Source organism: Sinocyclocheilus grahami, unplaced genomic scaffold (assembly GCF_001515645.1).
Source record: "Sinocyclocheilus grahami isolate Dianchi unplaced genomic scaffold, SAMN03320097.WGS_v1.1 scaffold63.1, whole genome shotgun sequence".
In the NCBI taxonomy this organism is placed as follows: domain Eukaryota; kingdom Metazoa; phylum Chordata; class Actinopteri; order Cypriniformes; family Cyprinidae; genus Sinocyclocheilus; species Sinocyclocheilus grahami.
Window position 1 is genome coordinate 1,276,943 of NW_015505242.1, and position 13,654 is coordinate 1,290,596.

General features: G+C 37.7%; 1 protein-coding gene across 1 annotated transcript in view; it reads left to right on the plus strand.

The window, feature by feature from the left end:
* Positions 1 to 13,654, plus strand: part of LOC107584835 (sodium channel protein type 2 subunit alpha-like) — a 35,837-nt gene that overhangs the window by 14,729 nt on the left and 7,454 nt on the right. Inside the window, exons 12-22 of the mRNA XM_016271598.1 lie at positions 764 to 1,102; positions 1,402 to 1,531; positions 2,312 to 2,550; positions 3,218 to 3,391; positions 3,725 to 4,081; positions 5,234 to 5,725; positions 9,046 to 9,178; positions 10,884 to 11,038; positions 11,138 to 11,311; positions 11,434 to 11,619; positions 12,889 to 13,159. Of these exons, the coding sequence (XP_016127084.1) occupies positions 764 to 1,102; positions 1,402 to 1,531; positions 2,312 to 2,550; positions 3,218 to 3,391; positions 3,725 to 4,081; positions 5,234 to 5,725; positions 9,046 to 9,178; positions 10,884 to 11,038; positions 11,138 to 11,311; positions 11,434 to 11,619; positions 12,889 to 13,159 (2,650 nt within the window). The remainder of the gene's footprint in view (positions 1 to 763; positions 1,103 to 1,401; positions 1,532 to 2,311; positions 2,551 to 3,217; positions 3,392 to 3,724; positions 4,082 to 5,233; positions 5,726 to 9,045; positions 9,179 to 10,883; positions 11,039 to 11,137; positions 11,312 to 11,433; positions 11,620 to 12,888; positions 13,160 to 13,654) is intronic.

Consider the following 13,654-nt stretch of genomic DNA (forward strand, 5'->3'; position numbering starts at 1 on the left):
TACAAGCGGAAAAACTGAACGCGTCTCTAGCGAGGAAACGGATCTGCTTGTGCGCATAATTCTGATACATGAAATGACTATCCATTATGACATGTAGGCATTTTTATATTTATGTACACAATAATAATCTTTACATTTTAATCCTTTAATTTTTCATTTTTAAAAATGTTTGTGTGCTGCTGCGCATCCCTGTGTGTGTAATAAGCAAAGTGTACACGAGTTGTGCACCCGCCTATTGGAGCATATTACTAACATGCTCTTTAAATAACAAAAAAGAAAAAAAAATATTGCACCAGACTTTAGACCAGGTTTTTGTTGGTCAATTGCACAGTCTATTTCAGTTGCCTCAAAATAGCAATGCGCCTTAACACACCTTGTTTTCTGACCAGCCCGCCCATGGGCGCACAAATGGGCACAAATGCATTTGCTATTTAAACAACGTGGCGCAGGATGTGAAAATGACAACTGCGTCGGGCTGAAACTAGCAAAAAACATTGCGCCGGGTGTATGATAGGGCCCTTTGTTGTCGAAAAGCAAGATATTCACCTTCAGACTTTAGTAATGAATGATTTAATTATTAATATTAGGACTAGAATAATAAATACAAATGTGTTCTGTGTACTGGTTATTGGACACATAAACAATCGTATCAGTATCAGTGTTAAAAATAATTTATCAGTCAATTTCTAATCTTAATTTTTAAAAAGTACAATGTATGTACTTTACATTTTCTCTTAGTTTTTTGTTTTTGTGTCTTTTTCAGTCTCTTCTCAGCATTCGTGGATCTCTCTTCTCCCCAAGGAGGAACAGTCGCACCAGTCTGTTCAGTTTTCGCGGTAGAGCGAGAGATTTTGGCTCCGAGAATGATTTTGCAGATGATGAGCACAGCACGTTTGAGGATAGTGACAGTCGCCGCGGATCGCTCTTCGTACCTCATTGCATTGAGAGACGAAGTTCCACTGTCAGTCACTGCAGCCTTGCTCCCAGAATTATGCTCCCAGCCAACGGAAAAATGCACTGCACAGTTGATTGCAATGGAGTGGTCTCCCTGGTGGGCGGGACATCTGTGCCAACATCACCAATCGGACGTTTGTTACCTGAGGTAGAGCAACTGAAATGCCTGTATCTGTTATATATCTGTTAAATATTCTTTGGTTTATATGCTAGATACACTGACACTCACACACAAGCACACAGACACACAAATACACATACAGGAGTTTTTCAGAATGAACATGTAATGTTGGCTGTTAGTATACAGTATATGTTTTTTTGTCCTGGTAATTTTGCATTTGGCACATGTAAATATTGTCATATTCTTTACTTGCATAATAAAAAAACAAACAAAAAAATAAACAATAAAATGCTCAATTCTCATGAAATGTTTTTTTTTCTTTCTAGGGCACAACCACTGAGTCTGAGGCACGTAAAAAACGTTCAGGATCACACCAGCCGTCTGATTATCTGGATGAGACAGTAGCCAGAAAAAGAGCTCTGAGTGTGGCCAGCATTCTGACAAATACTATGGAAGGTCTGAAACACACTGACCTCACACATGTAAACAAATGTGTTAAAATCACATATAATATAATAATAATTTGACATAATGGTTTCATTTTGTTCTCTGTGATTTCTAAAGAGAATAAATAAAATAAAATAATATTATTTATTTATTTTTTAGCTCCATTTGTATTTCATTTTTAAATAAATTTGGCTTTCTCTGGCAAAGTTTCTGTTATTTACTGATAAAAATAAATCATCAGGGATTTGTTCAATTGTGTATTCAACTCATTCAACTGTAGTTTTACCCTAGCAAATGTTTCTGTACAACTATAGAAACATATGTTCGGGTAAAACTACAGGTGAATTAGTTACATATATGTAAACGAGTTTGTTTTAGATGCTGTCAGTATGTTTATATTATATATTTCACTGTATATCTAGTCATACAAAAACGTACAAGTACAATTTACATACGATTAGCTATGAAAGCAAATAAGATCACCCTCACACACATATGCACACACACACACCACTCTCACACTCATGTACTGACCTTTAACCACTGACTTTAAGTCGTGTAGCTGCTGACACTGCTGACACTGCTGACATGCCAGTGCAATTATTTTTGAACGCCTCACATGCACTCTCAACCTCATCATCTAATTTTCAGTCATCACATACACACACAATCTTCCAACAGACAATGCAGACATGTAAACTTTTTGCAATTCAACCATCATTTGAAAGCAATTCGAAAGCCATACTTTTTTTGAACATTTAATAGATATTAAATGATTTCTGTTCACAGAACTTGAGGAATCGCGGCAGAAGTGCCCTCCATGTTGGTACAAGTTTGCCAACAGCTTCTTGATCTGGGACTGCTGTCCAGCCTGGCTGAGGGTGAAGGAGATTGTGAACATGGTGGTGATGGATCCGTTTGTAGACCTGGCCATAACCATTTGCATTGTTCTCAACACCCTCTTCATGGCTATGGAACACTACCCTATGACAGACGGGTTCAACCATGTGCTGTCAGTTGGGAACCTGGTGAGCTCTCAATGCCAGATTCTCATTATAATACAGTATTTTTTTATTGATTTTGTTGATTTAAAGGGTTAGTTCACCCAAAAATGAAAATTAGCCCATGAATTACTCACCCTCAAGGCATCCTAGGTGTATATGACTTTCTTCTTTCAGACGAATCCAGTTGGAGTTATATTAAAAATTGTCTTTGATCTTCCAAGCTGTTTAATGGCAGTCAACGTGTGTTGCAGTGCATCAGTCCAAAAGAAGTGAAATAAAGCGCATCCATCCATAATAAAAAGTGCCTCACACGGCTCTGGGGGGTGAACAAAGGCCTCCTGTAGCGAATCGATGCGTTTTTGTAAGAAAAATAACCATATTTAAAACGTAATAATCAATTTAATCTAGCTTGCACTCACTGTTGTACACGGAAGCAGCTCCAGGCGGATGACGTGCATAAAAACAGTACAACAAATACAAAACTGTTAGTCAGTAATATTATACTACTACGTTTAAGCAAACTCCTATGATGCATTAAAATCTTTTTTTAAACATCGAGGATGCAGATTTTAAACATTTTAGTGCACTGTGTAAATGTTCTTATTGTTGGTTTTGTGTTGAGATTTTTAGTTCCGTTGGTAGTTGTTAGGATTGTTTTGGTGCTGATCTGTTCCTTTTGGGCTCTGTGCAGGTATTCACAGGAATCTTCACAGCAGAGATGTGTCTAAAGGTAATTGCTCTAGACCCATATTACTACTTCCAAGAAGGCTGGAATATCTTTGATGGCATCATTGTGAGCCTGAGTCTTATGGAACTGGGCCTGGCCAATGTTGAGGGACTTTCTGTGTTGCGGTCTTTTAGATTGGTGAGCAAATCTCTCATCTCTTACAGTGGTGTTCGAAGGTTTAAGACCACTAGTGAAAATGCTTGTTTTGCTTTTTTTTTTCTAGTTTAATAATGTTATTTTCATTATAAATTGTGTCATCAACATAATGTGAGTAAAATTCAAGACAGTAGCACTTGAGCTTTATGAAATCTACATGCTTGTGCAAGTTTTGGACTCTACTGTATGGCTGATACCATTTCAGAAACCCAAATGTTGTCTTTTTTATACATTTAAGACTCCATGAATTCAGGGTAATGGCTTGATCACAAAACAGCTCTTTTCTAACATTCCCTGTCTTATTCTCTCTCTTAGTTAAGAGTCTTTAAGCTGGCAAAGTCTTGGCCCACGCTGAACATGCTGATAAAGATCATTGGTAACTCAGTTGGTGCTTTGGGAAATCTAACCCTCGTCCTGGCCATCATTGTCTTCATCTTCGCTGTGGTGGGAATGCAGTTGTTTGGAAGGAGCTACCGTGAGTGTGTCTGCAAGATCTCAGATGATTGTGAGTTGCCGCGGTGGCACATGGACGATTTCTTCCATTCCTTCCTGATTGTGTTCCGGGTGCTTTGTGGCGAATGGATCGAAACCATGTGGGACTGCATGGAAGTGGCGGGGCAGTCAATGTGTCTCATCGTCTTCATGATGGTCATGGTCATTGGGAATCTGGTGGTAAGATCAGTCATGCCACACGGAGACACCTGGAAGATAGGCTTTCCCTCTACCTTTCTTCTTCCTGTCTTTCTTTTTATTCCTCTCATGTACATTTACTTTTGCAATTTTATGCTTTCTGCATTGATAAATTGGATTTTGCCAAGTAGGACATGCTACTGGATCAACATCTTTGTAGGTCCTGCAACAACATTCATATGAACAAATCATATTTTGAGTTCAAAGACTAGGGTAAGGCTTAGGGCTTTGAGTTCAGCAACTTCCTGTCCATCTGATTTTAGGTATGCAATGGTTAAGGTTTGGGATTAGGACTATGTTTATTTTACAGGATGTTGATCCAGAAACACTTTCCTACTTTGCAACTTCAGACATTTCATGTACTTGTTTAGAATCTCATTGACATTTCCTATTTTCCTCCAACAAAGAAAAAATTAGAAATTATAATTTGCGTAGAGTAAATTAGGTTTGTTTTAGAGCCATACAATTTTTTGCATTTTCATGACAATTAAGTGCATTTTCCTTCCATGTTTTCATTACCATAATGCATGGGTTAATTTTAATTTAATTTAATTTAATTTAAATTTGAGGTACACTACCATTGAAAAATTGGTGGTCAGTAAGATTTTTTTATGTTTTTAAAAGAAGTCTCTTTTGCTCACCAAGGCTAAATTTCAGAAACACTGGAAAAACAGTAATACTTTAAAATATAATTACAATTTAATAACTGTTTTCTGTTTTAAAAAAATCAAAATGTAATTTTTTAACCCTGTGATGCAGAGCTAAAATTTTAGCAGCCATCACTCCAGTCTTTAGTGTCACATGATCCTTCAGAAATCATTCTTATATGCAGATTTGGTGCTCAAGTAACATTTCTTATTATTATCAGTGTTGAAAATAGTTAAAGCATTTATTTGAAATATACATTTTTTTGTAACAATGTAAAAGTTTTTACTGTTGCTGTTGATCAATTTAAGTAAAATTTAATCAATTTAACTTGTTAAATTAAAATATGTATATTTTTTAAAATCGTCCTAACCCAAAACTTTTGACCCAGACATGTTCTGATAATTGTGATCATTTCTGAGTCTAATCTGTTAATTTTATCTGTGTTTGATCTTGCTGATTCTCAAAGTGTGTGTTGTTGTGTGGCAGGTGTTGAACCTGTTCCTGGCCTTGCTGCTGAGCTCTTTCAGTGCCGATAATCTGGCCGCCACTGATGAGGACAGCGAAATGAACAACCTGCAGATCGCCGTGGGCAGAATACAGAAAGGTATCGCTTTGGTCAAGTCCGCTTTACGCCACTTTCTCCAAAGCCTCTGCCTGGCCGGCTCCAAACCTCGTGCTCTAGATGAAGAGAAACCCCTTGACGACCTCCACAGTGACGGCAAGGAGAATTGCTTGTCCAATCACGTTCCGGTGGCCGTCGACCTCACAAAAGACTATCTGAAGGAGGACTGCGTCTCCCCTGGTAATGGAGTGGAAGGTCACGTAAAGTATGGAATTGAGGAAGGCAACTACATGTCGTTCATACACAATCCCAGCCTCACTGTTACAGTACCAATTGCGGTGGGAGAGTCGGACTTTGAAAATCTGAACACGGAAGATTTTAGTAGTGACTCGTCTGACATCGAGGGCAGTAAAGAGGTAAGCCAGATTTCTACAGCTAAACAGAAATTTCACTTTTAAAATGCATGAAACACAGTTCAGAATTTTTGTGTTTCAGTGTGGGAAAGAGTTGCTATATAACATAATGTCAAAAAAGTCATATTTAATGGTTTAATTTATTGTTTTAGGTTTGTTTGTAATTCATCAGGAGTCAATGTCTCTTTCCCTGTAGGGGACAAACAGTTGTGTTGAGTCATATTACCATTGCAACATTCTCTGCTCAGAGCTGCAGTCCATTATGTGTGTGTGTGTGTGTTTTACTGTTCCATGGGCTTCAGGGCAGTTTGCCCCTGTTCATCTGCAGCTAGTTAAGACAAACCTCTGGGCACTGTAGCAGGTAGACTTTCTGAGTTATATTCATTATATCAGTACAACACAGCCTCGTACACACATAACCTCTCACACACTCTAATGTGTATTATTTACGACCAACTGAGCAGGCATGGCATCATGCATCCCAGACTATGAATGAGGCTGTTGAGGAAATTGCTAAATTCAGCATCCTTGCCCAGGGTGAAATTGAGTATGCTTAACTATGTGTGTGTGTGTTTTTTATGTGTTTTTGTCTGGCTGTGTGTGAGTGTGTGTGTTTGTATTCCAGCACATTTCCATGCTTTTCCAGCAGTACTGTCACTGTGCTTAATCATTTCTCTCTCCCCTCTTCTAACTATTTCTATATCTAATTTAAGTGGTTCAGTGTTGAAGTTGCAGACGTTATTATCCATGTTATGTGAAGTGTGTATCTCCTCTCTGTGTGTGACCTGTTATTGCAGCGTTATGACAGACGAACCCCAGGTTTTCTCTGAGAGAGCCCTGTAAGAGACTCACCTTCCTCCTCACCCACACTAACCATGGAGACTGCCTTTGTCATCTAAATCAGACCAAATTCTCGTCTCTCTCTCATTTTATCTCTCTTTTTGGATCGGATTGCCCTTTTGTTTTTCGTTTCTCAATGCCTGTGCCCTTCCCTCCCTCTTAAACAACCCTATTTTGCACCGAAGAGAGACAGCTGTCAGCCTTTTTGTTTTGGTTTGTTGTTTTCTACATGACTTTGTGTTTCTGTTGTAGCACTGAGCTTCTTTGCAGTACCTTCAGTCATATGGAATGAGCAAGATCATCATTTTACATCAATAGCCCATCGAGCATCTCTCTGTTACATTAGCTTGTATGTTTCTTTTTTTTTTTTTTTTGTACAAGCTATCAGTAAGCATTCAGAGCTAAATTTCCTTGAAACAGGAAGCGGTTGAGTGTGTGTGTGTGTGTGTGTGTGTGTGTGTGTGTACGTGTGTGTGTGTGAGGAGAGGTGAGCTTTGAAAAACAGGAAACTTTAATTATTGCAGTCAATGTAGAATTAGTCCATTTCTGAATGATACATACTGTATTAGACTGAAGGAAGCTAGTTGATTCAGCTACAAGCTTGGTATAAATAGGGTTTTATGATAAACAACTGCTTTTGAGTTGTGAATAATTCTTTTTGAATATTATATTAATATTTTTGCATATCAAAAGGCAGATTATCATATTGTTATTTAAAAATCTGCAAATATTCAGTCATATATTGCACTGTAAACTGCTGCAATAGTGGGAATCTGTCTTCATAGCATTCGGCCATTAGAAGGCATTTTTCAATCTGCTGAGGTGTGTAATTGCTACAGTAATTGCATTTATGCCACTTGTTTGTGCATATACAATCAGGAGGTTCTACTCTAGTTGGAACCAAGCCAATGGTTAATTTAGACCAATGGTTTCATGATAACTCAACTTTACAACTTCTGTGCATCGTGCCACTTTATATTTATCTGCCAATGAGATAGATCTGTTCCTAATTGGATTCAAAGACATAAATTGGAATTTAGGGAGTACCAGAGAGTAACGGGATTAGGAAACAAATCTGAACATTTCAACCTTTAGACTTTAATGCATCAATTAGACTAAATTTAGATTCAGCATCAAAAATATTTCAGATTAATGAGAGGCTTATTTAAAGCTTAGAGACTCTATAGTGAATCCATTCAGTCTGGATCAGGGCAGCTTGTTCAGGTTTACTCAGCCTCTTATATTCCTTCTGTGATTAAAATGTTAGAGGCATTCTGGAAGATTCTGAAATTGCACACAGCATGCTTACATCATTTCCCCGCGCCGCATTAGCTGGGTGCCACGGCAACCAGTGCTCCAGCTCAGTTTTAGACAGCATCCTCCTCTATGAATTTTTTAGCCTCTCTGTTTCTCTAACTGACAGTTTTATCAGTTCGAAACTGACAGAAGGGTCAATAACTTTAAGAAATACACTGTGGTCAGGAAAACTTCATTGTTATGTCAAATAATGAGTTCTTACCCAGTACTTTAGATCTACAATAACATCAATTACAATATAATTAGAGTCCTAAATCAACAAATTTAGTTCTGGGAGAAGCTTTTATTTGCCATTGTTCTGCAAAATAGCTGCACAAAAGTCTTTAACCACTGATGAACAAACGTCTAAAGGGTTAATATCATTAGAAAATGATGCCATCCAATAGAAAAGCTCTCTGAGCCATAAATTCATATGTCTTCCTAAGAGCTTGCTATCTCTGTGTTAAGATCCAGTTAAAGTCGTTTTCCCCAATCAAAGCTAATGAAATGCTGTCTCAGACTTAGCATGTGGCTCTGGTGTTAGTTAACGCTAATGCGGCTCCCCTCCTCTTCAAACTGACTGGCGGACCGAAGCTTGACCACTGCTTAACGGAATGGACTTCCAGCCTGTGTTTTCATGTCAATCAAGGGATTGCACTCTATGGGGTGGGGTCATGTGATAATCTGAATCATGCCAATCCAAATGTATTGGGATTATCCAATAGAAAACATTTGTTTTTGGAAGGGGTGGGGAAAGGTAAGGGGTTGACATTTGCACTGGACATGAAAATACTCAAAGCACTCAACATCTGATGACAAGATCACAAGCTTGGATGAGAAAAAAAATGCACCTTGAGAAACAAAAAAACATGCATGAGGAAGGAATGAAGGCACATCAAATGTACCCACAGCTGACTGTGAGATTATACGGTGAAGCCAGAGAAGCTTGTCTTCACACCTGGCTGCTAATTAGAAAATTAATTCAGTGAATCAAATCAATCTCTAAATCCACGGGCTTGTAGGTACTTTTGAATGATCTGAAACTGCATGAGACTGAGAATAACTGCAAAAGCAAAATGGACGAGATGGTGTGCTTCAGTCAAGCCTAATCTTGTGCGTGTATTTGTGTGTGTGTGTGTGTTTGCTTTCTTGTTTCTGGTTGTGTGGCTGCATGGATGCCTATGTAGAAGCTGCCTGTTGATGCGGTTCTCAGTTCTTCAGAAGGGAGCACAGTGGATATCCGACCCCCTGGAGAGGGGGTGGAGTCTGTGGAGCTGGAGCCGGAAGAGTCCCTGGACCCAGAGGCCTGCTTCACAGAAGGTGTGTGTGTGTGTACCTTGTATTCCTTATGTTATGGGGACCAAAATGTCCCCACAAGGATAGTAATAGTAGGACATTTGTGGCCCCCATGAGGAAAACAGCTTATACATCATTCAGAATTACATTTTTTGAAAATCTAAAAATGCAAAAAGTTCTATCTATGGAGTGTACCCATAAAACATGGAAACCAGTGTGTGTGTGTGTGTGCATTTGTTTACAAATAGGAAATCAAAATGAATCTTAGTTATCTTATTTACACGCTTTCCTGGTTTTATTCACCAGTGTATGCTATTTCAAACATGAGAGCTTGCTCTGCTTTTGAGATTATTTTCCTCCAGCTGACAATGGGCCAGATACTAGTTAATGTTAACCTACAACCAATATTGGTTCATGTTAATCATTAGCCTAAAAGCTATTTAGGCTTTATTGTAGGATATTGTTGTAGGTAATACAGCCTTTCTAAATTATTGCCCATAGCTAATGCACTAATTTCATGCCAATTAATGTTAATTAGAGAAAACAGCAATTATAGCAGTAGATTTGAGCATTACTGTTGTCATATGTCATGATGGTCTCGTGGGTGAATTGAGGTCAAGAGGGCACTAATGCTTCACAATAAACTGTAAACTTCTTGACTCCATTGTGGTTATGGAATAGCCATTTATTATGATCAATTTCTAATTAGTCCCAGCTTAATTTTTTCTCTTTGAATATCCTTTTCACCCTCAAATACGATGTTACAGAAGCTAAATGAGTTGTGAATACTGCTTTGAACTTTAAGAGGAGCACAGCTTGGGAAACCAGATTTATTTGATGTTCTTCTAAAAAGGATTTAAATGTACTGCAGTATGTAAGGACTAATTTACTCACCCAAGCTCCCTCTCTAGTCCATTTATTGTAACTATGTGCAAAACTGGCTCATTTAGAAATAGTCATAAATATGAATACATTAACATACACTACTGTTAAAAAATTTGGGGTCAGTGAGAATTTTTTGAAAGAAGTTGATACTTTTATCCACCAAAGATGCATTAAATTGATCAAAAGTGACAGTAAAGATGGTTAAATTGTAACAAAAAAATATCTGTTTCAAATAAATGCTGTTCTTTTGAACTTTCTATTTATCAAAGAATCCAGAAAAAAAATACATAATGGTTTTCTCAAAAATATTATGCAGCATGACTGTTCATGATTAATAATAAGAAATGTTTTCTGAGCACCGAATCAGCAAATTAGAATGATTTCTGGCGGATCGTGTGACACTCATGAGACTGGAGTAATGATGCTGCATTGTTTTCTATAATGATATAGAAAACAATATTTTTAATTGTTTGGTGAGCATTTTGGTGAGCATAAGAAGCATTAAAAAAATTACTGACCTCAAACTTTTTAACAATAGCATATCACCACCAACTTCACATAACACTTTTTTAGTATACAACAATTTCAAGGTCTTAAAGAGTACATACAGAACAGTAACAAAACAGCCTGTTTAAGGAAGGCTGAAGATATGGATCTGAATGAAAGCATAAAAAATAGCTACAAAAATGTACAGTTTGGCCCCTTTATGTCATATATAGTTCCCAAGCAAGACTTCTAGTATTGACTTTGTGGGACGTTTTGGGAGAGTTTACTTTTTTCACTGAGCTCAATTGTTCTGCTGTCAACTTACATTAAGTGACTTTTCTCTGTGTCTTTTGCTCAGGCTGTGTGATGAGGTTTCAGTGCTGTCAGGTCGATGTGGAGACGGGAAGAGGGAAGAGTTGGTGGATTCTCAGGAAAACCTGCTTCATTATTGTAGAGCACAACTGGTTTGAGTCCTTTATCATCTTTATGATATTACTCAGCAGTGGAGCACTGGTGAGCACCCACACATAAACACAATATTCTCACCCACTCAATCATTTTTTATTTGACAAACATTCAACAATAAATTTGTTGATGTGTATGTGTGTTCAGGCTTTTGAGGACATTTACATCGAGCAACGTAAAACAATAAAGACAGTGTTGGAATATGCAGATAAAGTCTTCACATACATCTTTATATTGGAGATGCTTCTGAAGTGGGTTGCATATGGCTTCGTCAAATACTTCACCAACGCCTGGTGTTGGCTTGACTTCCTGATTGTTGATGTATGTATAGACCTTATATACTGCTTTGCAACTGTACAGTGTGTGTGTAAGTGGATAGTGTGTATTATCTGGGTTTGAACACAAGTTCCCTTCATGATTGGCTGAATGTGTTTGTTTTACAGGTGTCATTGGTGAGTCTGGTAGCAAATGCTCTTGGTTACTCTGAACTAACTGCCATTAAGTCCCTGAGAACACTGCGTGCTCTTAGACCTTTGAGAGCATTGTCACGCTTTGAAGGAATGAGGGTAAGACACACGCAAACACACATCATGTGGTGTGATTTAACCAAGCAGGACATGTTCCTGGATGCCTAACCTTATTTCTAACCAAACCGTTACAGAGCAACGATTGGCTGGTAAGATTAGTGATGTAACAGTTCACATTGCAGTTATGCTTCAGTGGTTACAATTCCGTGTAATTCGTACAAAATGAAAAACTTGCTAAAGATTTACTTACTTTCAGGAGTTTGCTTCTTCATTGGAACAGATTTGGAGAAATTTAGCATCCTAAGATCCATCCATCTAGGATCCTCTGCAGTGAATGGGTGCCGTCATGTTAATTGATGGACTGCAGTCGTGTGCATTACTTGTGGATCATTGTGATGTTTTTATCAGCTGTTTGGACTCTCATTCTTACGGCACCCATTCACTGCAGAGGATCCATTGGTGAGCAAGTGATGTAATGCTACATTTCTCCATATCTGTTCAGATGAAAAACAAACTCATCTACATCTTGGATGGCTAAAGGTAAATAGATTTTCAGCTAATTTAAATTTTGGGTGAACTATTTCTCTAACATCAGACCTAACCTTAAAATCTGATCAGTTCATCCCAGTGCTGACCAATGAAGTTGATCCTGGAACATGTCCTACTTGAGAAAAACAGCATACTCTCACACTGTTTAATTTTTTGAGCTGTAGTCCTCTTGCTTGCTGTTGGTGATTATTAATGAGAACATCCTAATCACATGAATAAATGAATATTGAATGTAGACTGTAGTATTTTTAGACCTTTCTCTTTAGTGTGCATGGCTCTCTGCAATTTATGACTACACAAATTAAAAATGGCATTTGAGGTAAAGCACCATGAACTACTAGAATATTTACTTTTATTTGAGGAGATCCAGAAATGTTAAAATATTTAAACTAAGGAATACTTTTATTTAGGCATTATTAATGTAACGTTGTGGTTTACTCCAACTGAAGATACACCATACAAAGGGTATATTTGTCCATTGGGCATTTCAATGTTTATTCAGCGTTACTGCCACTATTTACAAAACTGTTTTAAAAAAGAATACGTTCACATTTTAATTGTTTAATAAATATATTAATTATCTAATTATATTAACCAATACTGTGCATAATTAAATGAATTAATGAACATTATATTTAAAATAATTTACTAAACCTGGAAGGAGTGTATTAGGCAAAGAAATACATACCTCCAACTTGTTTTTTGAAAATTTGGCCATGTTTAGCATCAGAATCAAACTCTTTAACAATGTAAATAACTCAGAATGCCCCTCCCTAATACAACATTTTTCAATAATGCCAATTTCTCTGTACTTCACTCTAGAACAAGTTTCAAGGCCTCATCTTTGACGTAATCACCAAACAAGCCTTCGACATTGTGATTATGATCCTGATCTGCTTGAACATGGTGACCATGATGGTGGAAACCGACGATCAGACAAAGGAGATGGACAATATTCTGTACTGGATAAACCTGGTTTTCATCATCCTCTTTACTGGAGAATCTGTTCTCAAGATGATCTCCCTACGACACTACTACTTCACCATTGGCTGGAATGTGTTTGACTTCGTAGTGGTGATTCTTTCAATTGTTGGTAAGAAATTCTTGGAAGCTCTACAGACTATTACTATTATAACACTATAATAACATTTTGAAGATTTAGGCCAGAAACATACTTTATAAACACTCCGTACATGTTGTTCCTTCTTAACAGAAAAGGTGCAGTCATATTTACTATTGTTCTGTGAATTTTCACTGACAAAATCCAGTCATTTCTGTTGGAATCTTTGCGAACTGGAATTTCACTTGAGAGTGAAAGATTTCCCCATACAGATTTCACAATGGATTAAAATTGGTAACAATGATTACCAACGCTGTGCTGACCAACAGAAAGCTGCATGGTTTGAAAGTGACTTCTGTGTGAGCTGTGCTTCATACATTGCTACAGTGACAATAGACAATGGACCTTTTTTGCACACAAAATTTCGCCAATGTGACCACACCTTAAAGGATTAGTTCACATCCAGAATAAAAATTTCCTGATACTGTAATTTACTCACCCCCCCCCCCCCCCCCCCCCCCCCCCCCC